Genomic DNA, 9,384 nt, shown 5'->3' with positions numbered 1-9,384 from the left:
TAGGGTCCCTCCTTTCCCGTGCATTCTAAGATCAAGGAAAATCAGGAGAATGTCTCCTACCCACTTACATCTAATAATTCATACTGCCTTTTCTGGTCTTGGTTGGACTGCAGCCCATCAGGCTCCTCTGTCCATGGGATTCTCCAGGCAAGAATACTGGAGTGGGTTGTCATATCCTTCTCCAGGGGATCTTCCTGACCCATGGATCGAACCCATGTCTGTTACATCTCCTGCAGTGGCAGCCGGGTTTGTTACCACTAGCACCACCTGGGAAGCCCTCTCAGCGAGTAGAGTATTGTTAAAAAATTATTTATTGTTTTGCCTGTGCTGGGTCTTCACTGCTGCACATGAGCTTTCTCTAGCTGTGGCGAGTGGGGATTACTCTTTAGTTTCAGTGTGTGGGCTTCTCATTGTGACGGCTTCTTTGTTGCAGAGCACAGGCTCTAGGGCACGTGGGCTTCAGTAGTTTCGGCACATGGGCTGAGTTGCCCTGTGGCACCTGGAATCTTCACAGACCAAAGATCCAACCTGTGTTCCCTATTGGCATGCCCAACCACTGGACCACCAGGGAAGTCTTATTTTTAGCTTTTTAAGGAACCTCCAGATATTTTTCCATAATGGTTGTATCAGTTTACATTCCCACTAACAGTGTAAAGTTTCCCTTTTCTCCACACCCTCACTAGCTTTATTGATTGTAGATTTTTAGATGATTGCCATTCTGACCAGTGTGAGGTGATACCACATTGCAGTTTTGATTTGCATTTTTCTAATAATTAGTGAGGTTGAGCATCTTTTCTTGCGCTTGTTGGCCATCTGTATGTCTGTTTTGGAGAAATGTGTATCTAGGTCTTCTGCCCATTTTTTAATTTATTTTTTTCGATTTTGAACTGCATGGGCTACTTTTATATTTTGTAGATTATACAATGGATTATTGCTGCTGCTACTAAGTCGCTTCTTTCATGTCCGACTCTGTGACCCCATAGATGGCGGCAGCCCGCTAGGCTGCCCCGTCCCTGGGATTCTCCAGGATTATTACTCAGCCATAAAAAGGAACAAAATTTGTTCTTTTGTAGAGACATGGATGGACCTAGTTAGTCCAGAGTGAAGTAAGTCAGAAAGAGAAAAACAAATATCATATATTAATGCATATATGTGTAATCTAGAAAAATGGTATCAGTTCAGTTCAGATTCTTGGTGGTGTCTGACTCTTTGCGACCCTATGGACTGCAGAACACCAGGCCTCCCTGTCCATTACTAACTCCCAGAGCTTACTCAAACTCATGTCCATTGCATTGGTGATGCCATCCAACCATCTCATCCTCTATCATCCCGTTCTCCTCTCAACTTCAATCTTTCCCAGCATCAGGTTCTCTTCCAATGAGTTAGTTCTTCTCATCAGGTGGTCAAAGTATTGGAGTTTCACTTTCAGCATCAGTCCTTCCAATGAATGTTCAGGACTGATTTCCTTTAGGATTGACTGGTTGGATCTCCTTGCAGTCCAAGGGACTTTCAAGAATCTTCTCCAATACCACAGTTCAAAAGCAGCATTCTTTGGCACTCAGCAACAGTATAGATGACCTTATTTGCAAAGCAGAAATAAAGACACAATGTACAGAACAAATGTATGGGTACCTAGGGGAAAGGGTGGGACAAATTGGGGGATTGGGATTGACATATACACACTACTAATACTGTGTATAAAATAGACAACTGATGGGAACATACTGTATAACACAGAGAACTCCTCTTGAGGCACCTAAAGTGGTATCCTAAATGGGAGGGAAATCTAAAAGGGAAGAAATATACACATGGCTGATTCATTTTGCTGTGCAGCAGAAGCTTTGTAAAGCTTTAACAGCCTTGTAAAGCAGCTATGTGTGTGTGTTAGTCACTCAGTCAGGTCCAACTCTTTGCGACTCCATGGACTGTAGCCCACCAGGCTTCTCTGTTCATGGAATTCTCCAGGCAAGAATAGTGGAGTGGATTTCATTCCCTTCTCCAGAGGAACTTCCCAATCCAGGGATTGAACCCTGGTCTCCTGCCTTGCAGGCAGATTCTTTACTGTTTGAGCTACAGGAAAGCAGCTATACTGCCATAAAAATTAACTTATTAAAAAAAATATATATATATATGACAGCAACTCAGCAACTGAAAAATTTGAACACCTGGGACCTGTGGTTGGGACCCTGTACTTCATTACTCTTTCTTGCTGCTTTACTGGCCTTTACGGGGTAGGTTTGCAGAACCTTATTGTTATTTGATCATGAGACATGTGAAAGAAGGATATTAGGAGATCAAGTCCTAAAGTCTGTTTCTGCTTCACACTGATGGTCCAAATCTGGGCAAGTCATCTCTGTCTCTGTGGCTCAATTTTTTCATCATTAAATGAAAGCTTTGGTCCAGTGATTTTTCTGAGATCTCATCCTGCTTTGACAATTCAGCTTGCCAAAATTCCATTCAAGATACCCCATTTCTGTCTTAGCCAAGTTATTTATCTTCTAATTCTCTCTTCGTACACTCTATACCTGCTGGTACTTTTGGCATTCAGACCATATTTTTCTTGTCTCAGGGACCAGCAGCTCCCAAATGAAGCCTCCATAGCCTGTTAAAGGACATATAGGCCCTGGCAAGTGGTGGACAAGACAGCCCTTTCCTATACTTAATGAAACCAAACTCTCAGGAAATAACTTCACTTTCATAATATGATTTTAATCTGAATTTAACACAATGTGACACATTTCCCAGGGATATTGCATGTATTTTCTTCCTTAATTATGAGAGAATAGTCTTCCCCAATCTATAGGGTTTTAGGAATAATTCCTGTGTGTTGCGGAGAAGGCAATGGCACCCCACTCCAGTGCTCTTGCCTGGAAAATTCCATGGACGGAGGAGCCTGGTGGGCTGCAGTCCATGGGGTCGCTAAGAGTCGGACACGACTGAACGACTTCACTTTCACTTTTCACTTTCGTGCATTGGAGAAGGAAATGGCAACCCACTCCAGTGTTCTTGCCTGGAGAATCCGAGGGACGGTGGAGCCTGGTGGGCTGCCGTCTATGGGGTCGCACAGAGTCGGACATGACTGAAGCGTCTTAGCAGCAGCATCAGCAGTAGCCTGTGTGTTGTGTGTGGGTAGGCAGGATTGAATGGCCATTCCTCCTACTGATCTCACAATCTGCTTATTATTTTGCCTCAGTTACGCCCTCAGGAAGGCATATGCTCTGGAAAATGTAAAGCACCAGCTCCACCAAGTGTGCAAAGCAGAAATGCTACTGAACCTGGGACTGTTTTGCTAGCTCCTCAGCCCTGGCCTTCATCTCCAGAGAAATATCCTCATTTTGGAAATTTCGCCTGGAGTATGCCACATATGAGGACTTGATTTTCAGATGGCTTTGCTGAAGAAAACTGACAATTGAGGAAAGGATCTAAGCCTGAGGGTCAAAGGATCGAGAACAGATAGAAGTCAGGGAGCTGGCATGGAAGTGGTCTGCTATTGCCTTTCTGAGAACTTTCTTGGAGCTGAATGGGAGATGAGGTGGCAGCTGGGCATTTGTTTTGCTTTCTCCGACTTCTCCTTCCTCTAGGCTTGGAACACTTCTTGAAGGCGTTAGGTATCTGAAGTTGTCTGGACTCGGGTGGGTGAAGGAGAGACTTAGGACAGGGGGTCAGAGTGCACTTGTTTCAGCAACCTCTAGTGAAGATGATCCTGGGTGGTGTCCCAAAATAAAGACTGTTTTTCTCTTTTTCTATCCTGATCTCTCCTCCATGCTACTTTCCTCTGACATCTATATTGTTACAAAGGCAAGAATTTTACTGGACTAAATTAAATGTTTCTTTTCATATGTTCCTTCTCTCACTCCCTTATCTCTCATTCATTTTTTTTTGTATTCTAATTGAGAGCCTATTAAGTAATAGGAACTACTAGACTCGATGGACGTGAGTGTGAGTGAACTCCCGGAGTTGGTGATGAACAGGGAGGCCTGGCATGCTGCGATTCATGGGGTCGCAAAGAGTTGGACACGACTGAGTGCCTGATCTGAACTGAGACACTGGGGATACAGAATCTGTTAGATAGGGTTTTATTCTCAAGACTCACATTTTAAAGGAAAATATTCCCTGTTCTTTCCTAGGATCATGCAAGGGAAAGGACTCCTGAGACAGATTGATCATTTATTTCTTTATGCACCCCTTAATAAACAAATAGTTATTCAGGATTTATTATTTGCTATATTCTACTTTAAGTATTACTAGTTAAGAATAATATAGTTGGAAACATACTTATTTTTATTTCATTTCTTTCCAGGTTACTCTGGAGCTGTAGATTTTGCCAGGCAGTTTTCTGTATGGGAACAAAGGAGGAGCTGGGTCTCAGTACTAAGATAAGACTCTCCCAGAATGAAGTGGAAAATTTGCTAGTGGTTGGATTTCTGCTTTGTGCATAAACAAAAGTAAAAGATTGAAGGAGAGGCAAAAGAGGAGGGGTTGAAAGGGTAAGAAATGAGAGGAGAAAGATAGTGGAAATGGCTGTTGGAGCTGTGAAGATTTTCTTTACTTTTTTCCCCCCAGTTTTTCGGAGAGTTGATTGACCTATATTAATATGTAAGTTTAAGGTGCACAGCATGAGAATATAAATACACACACACACACACACATAAATGTGTATTGCAATAGGTTCAGTTAATATCCATCATCTAAAAACTTCTAATCGGGAAAATCTTGAAAGTTAGCTCTGGTTGAGAAAATTTCACACATTGAGTTTTGGGGAAGTCATTTTGGCTTATACACGGTTCAGCCTGGAGTTTGTGTGAACCTGAAGAGCCTGTCAAACACACACAGCAGGTCTGCTTTGATCATTAGGGTAAAGAATATCTGTTTTGAAGATAAAGATATGACATCTGTGTTAAACTCCCTTGAAGAAAGGTTCCTTTCCTAGACACCAGGGTCCTGCTGTCTCATTCTATATCTACTTATCCTGTCTCTTTTGGAAGCTTGAAGGAATATATCCAGGTAATGCTTGATGTATGTTCTGTGTTCCAATAAGGTATATGACTATGCTAAAAATCATGCTTCAATGGAGCAGTTTCTCAGAGTTATCTGAGAGGCTGTCTTCTGGGCTATAGTCCTCAGTTTGGCTCATATAAAACTCTTCTCTATTCCTCAAAATATTCCATCATCTCATAAAGGTATAATATAAAGAAAAGCAAGAAGAAAAGAAAAAGAAAAAACTTTTCTCCTTGTGATGTTACTAGTTGGGATTTACTTTCTTATCAGATTTTGTATATATCATACAATGCTGTTAACTATAGTCATCATATTGTACATTACACTCAATATTTACCTTACACTGGAAATTCATACCTTTTAATTACTTTCCTCCAATTGCCTTTCCTCCTACCCTCCATCTCTGATAACCATATGGCTGACCTTTTTTTCCCTAAGAGTTTGGTTTTCCCTAGGTTCTGCATGTATGTGAGATCATCTTGCATTTGTCTTTATTTGTCTGACATTTCACCGAGCAAAATGCCTTCATGGTCCATGCGTGTCATCACAAATGGTAGAATTTCTTAATTTTTACAGCTGAATAATATTCCATTGCTTTATCTATGCCTTCTTTATCCATTCATCCATTAAGGAAACCTAGGTTCTTTCTATGTGTTGGGTGTTGTAAATAATGCTGTCATGAACATGGGGGTGCAGATACCTTTCTGAGTTATTGGTTTCATTTCCTTTGAATGTATTCCCAGAAATGGAATTGCTGATACATATGGTGGCTTCATTTTTAGTTCTTTGAAGATCCTTCATATGTTTATTGAGAAGGTTTTCTTGTGTGGTGACTGGGTCCTCTGTGGATGGCTGCCATTGGTTTTGTGGAGGTTTTTCCATTTTGCTTGACTAAGGGAGGGCACTGGGGTCAGAGCAACTAAGGCTTCTGTTTTTCATGCTGAGATAGCTTTAAGATGAAAGTTTTCTGTCTCCTCTCCTTTCTCATGACTTTTCCTCCTTTTCTGAGGAAGCAGTAGAGCCTGGCTTAGAAGGTAAACCTAGGTTTCCTGGCCAACCTCCTCCTAAGAGCTGCCTTCACCTCCTGGTTCTTCAAACTGTAAATAAGCGGGTTCAGCAGCGGGGTCACCACACTGTACTGCATGGATAGCACTTGCTCCAGGGCTGAGCCAGAAGCTGGAGTCATGTACCTTAAAGGGAATTGCACAAAGGAAAAAAATGAGCTCAGGACAATGACCACAATGCTGTTGGCAGCCAGGGTCCATTCCATCCTAGATTCTGCAAAAAGCATCCTCAGGGCTGACTCAGCTATCACCTGTAGAAGCATCTAGAAATGACTGTATTATCAGTGAGAAGTCTGTCATTTCTGCCTTCAAACACTTCTATACATGAATTATTTAATGCAAAACATTATAGGAGCTACCCCGAGGGAAAAGGAAGTTCTGCAGCATATGAAGTGCTACGGGTTAGAATAGAACTAAAAATGATTTCATGCATTTCTGTTGTACTTCATACATTTCAAAGTGTCTTTTCTTAATAGTTATGATGATGAGGAGGATTTTTTCCTCTTTTTTTTTTCTCACATACACAACTGTATGTTCCCATCTTGTGGTGATAGTTCTATTGTTGGACTAGCATATGCAAAACTATATGCTAGTCCAATAATGTCGTCATTTTTTCCAAACATTTATGGGGAATTAACCCAGAATCACAGCACTTTATTTTTACAATGCTTGGTGGAATAAAATTTTGTCTTTTTTAACATATTTGTCTTTGGCTTAGAAAAGAAGCCTAGCTTTGTAAATAAAGTGAACTATAAAAATGTATTTAGCATGAGATATGATTCCAAAATAGTAAGAATTAAAAGGATGTACTTTGTTAAGTATCACAAGGAGTATTTCCCAAAGAAGCATTGGAAAACAAATTTTTGCAGTTGTTCCATTATCATTGGAACATTCTTTTTTGGGTTTGGTGTGCTTGATTAAGAAAGATATTCTTCTTACTGTCATTTTTTATCTTTTAATTTCACACTCCTAACATATCTGTGAAGTAGGTGGGAGAAATCTCCTACCCTCTTGGGAAAATGAGGATACCGAGATAAAGAGAGCTCAAGAGATTTGTCCACAGGCTCAGGTGAGCTCTCCTAGACCATTCCTTATCCTTTCACTCCCTATGACTTCTGTCCAGAAAAAAAAAAAAAAAGCAGGTGAGAGAAGTTTAGAACAATTTTAGTAAATCTATCTCCAGTTCATTAGTAGAGAGCATAGGCCATTAGTTACTCTGTTCCCTGGGAAGCAAGGACTTATCAGGTATTGTTGTTTATGTTTGAGAGAAACGTGGTAGAAAAGAGCTTGAGGTGTCAAGTCGGTGAGACTTGGTTTTTATTTTGGCTTCATTCCTAGCTTGTTCTGGAAAGTTTTGTAGGGTACTTGGTTACTCCTAAAAATCAAGTTTCTTATCAGAAAATGAGATTAATAATATTTCTCTTTTGGTGTGGTGTGATGTACACTAAAATTGAGCTTGATTATGTAAATCAGCTGTTATGTAATAAATGCCTAATAAATAGTTAAGGCAGAAACAAACTGTGGAGAGATCAATTTCCAGTAGGAAAGAGAAATGGCATCTGTTGCAAGGATGATATAATTTATTTATTTTTGTCTAGCACTAATAAAAGTCTAGCAAAAGGCTGTATGATTTTCTTTTGATGACTCTGAAATCATAGGTTAATGAAAGTAAGAAAATCTTGACTTCTTGTATAAACTTATTTTGCAGAGTTAGACAATTGAGGCCTCAGAAAGAAAATGGATTTTTAAAAAAATAATTCATGCATTAGGCCCACAGTGGAGCCAGAACTAGAACCTAGGCTTACTGATTCCAGTATAATTCTTTTCCTGCCACTTTGCAATGCTCTGTCTACAGGGCAAGTTTACTTAGTGTGAAAAACACACTGCATTTGTAGGCAAAGTTTTAGCAATGACATACCTGAAAATTCCAGAACCATAAAAGATGATGACCACAAGAAAATGGGATGAGCAGGTAGAGAAGATCTTGTTCCAACCTGTGGCAGAGTTCGTTCCCAGGGCTGTCAGGATAATATGGGTGTAAGAACCCACCAATATGACAAAAGTGCCAAGGCCCAGGACCACCATGGTGGTCAGGATGGAGGCAACGCTCATGTAGGGGTCAGAACAGGCCAACAGGAGCACTGGAGGAAGCTCACAGGCAAAACTGTGAATAAGGTTGGGGCCACAGAAGTGCTGCTGAGCTAGGAGGATGGTGTTAAGCAGGCCAGTCCCCATTCCTATGGCCCAGGAGGCTCCTGCCAGGACAGCACACACCTTCTTCTTCATGGTCACCACATACAGCAGCGGGTGGCACACAGCCTGGTACCGGTCATAGGCCATGACTGAAAGGAGGCAAGTTTCAGTGCCCCCAAGAAATATAACAAAGAAGATCTGGATGAAACAGTCAAGAAAGGATATAGTGTTCCACTTGGAAAGCAGGTTCTTTAGCAACTTAGGCACAATGACTGAGGCATAGAAAGCATCCAGGAAGGAGAGGTGACTGAGGAAGAAGTACATGGGGGTGTGGAGGTGGGAGTCAGTCCTAATCACCAGCAGCATCAGCAGGTTCACTATGAGGATCAGGAGGTAAATCACCATGAATATTACAAAGAGTACTACCTGAATGTGAGGGTTGTTGGATAGTCCTTGGAGAATAAAGAAAGTGACTGTGGATGTGTTGCCAGCTTCCATTGAGCACTGGAGTTTCTCTTTAGAAGGACAAGAACAGAAAAGAATGCTCCAATTGCTATGAGTCTCAGAGAATGGCTGGGGATGAGGTGTTATGAATAAAGCTTCAGGGCTGACCCAGGACAGACTGTGTAGTAGAGGCAACCTTGCTATGTCAGACCTCATCAGTCCTGCCCAGCTCAGAGCAATAATCTATTGGCTGCAGTGGAGATGGTGGGAAGGAACATGGAGAGGCTCAAACCTAGAAAGAAAGGAGAAGAGAAAAGAGATTATTCAGACTGGAGAAGGAAAGGAAGGGAGTTGTAAATAGCCTCCAGAGCACTGAGAAGTGCTCTTCTCCAGTTCCCAAAGTAACTGAATTCAAAGCACAGGAAGACTCACTGGCATCGTGAGTAAGCAATAAAGATTTTGGCCAACCTACGCTGATAGTCCATGATGCATGTTTGAGTGATTGGTAGAGGTATTGTGACAGCGGGTGATGGCACAAAACCGTTCTCTGTCACTGTAAGCTCATGAATCAGTCACTTGGGTTTCTCATTAAAAGAAAATCTGGAACAACTAGACATTTTAAAATCTGTTCCAGCTTAGAAATTCTACAGACTGGGAGCCAGTCTTCCTTGGGCATCTCTGGTAC

At 41.4% G+C, this 9,384-nt stretch overlaps 1 protein-coding gene across 1 annotated transcript; it reads right to left on the bottom strand.

The window, feature by feature from the left end:
* Positions 1–5,245: 5,245 nt before the first annotated feature.
* On the bottom strand, positions 5,246–8,753 carry LOC102390049 (olfactory receptor 8S1-like). Its single transcript, XM_006049136.4, has 2 exons — positions 7,981–8,753; positions 5,246–6,188 (listed from the first exon to the last, which is right to left on the bottom strand). The coding sequence occupies exons 1-2, from the start codon at positions 8,751–8,753 to the stop codon at positions 6,026–6,028; spliced, it is 936 nt and encodes a 311-aa protein (XP_006049198.3). The 3' UTR covers positions 5,246–6,025.
* Between the last annotated feature and the right edge of the window lie 631 nt (positions 8,754–9,384).

The sequence above is a fragment of the Bubalus bubalis genome, chromosome 4 (genome assembly GCF_019923935.1).
Source record: "Bubalus bubalis isolate 160015118507 breed Murrah chromosome 4, NDDB_SH_1, whole genome shotgun sequence".
Taxonomy (NCBI): Eukaryota; Metazoa; Chordata; class Mammalia; order Artiodactyla; family Bovidae; genus Bubalus; species Bubalus bubalis.
The sequence above is the reverse complement of the archived record's forward strand: the minus strand, read 5'-3'. Positions and strand labels throughout refer to the sequence as shown.

What these genes read in the sequence shown, in the direction of transcription:
- LOC102390049 (XM_006049136.4), bottom strand. Translation starts at nt 8,753, where the DNA reads ATGGAAGCTGGCAACACATCCACAGTCACTTTCTTTATTCTCCAAGGA. An exon ending in TATGGTTCTGGAATTTTCAG is followed by an intron (nt 6,189 to 7,980) that starts GTATGTCATTGC and finishes ATTCCCTTTAAG; the next exon opens with GTACATGACTCCAGCTTCTG.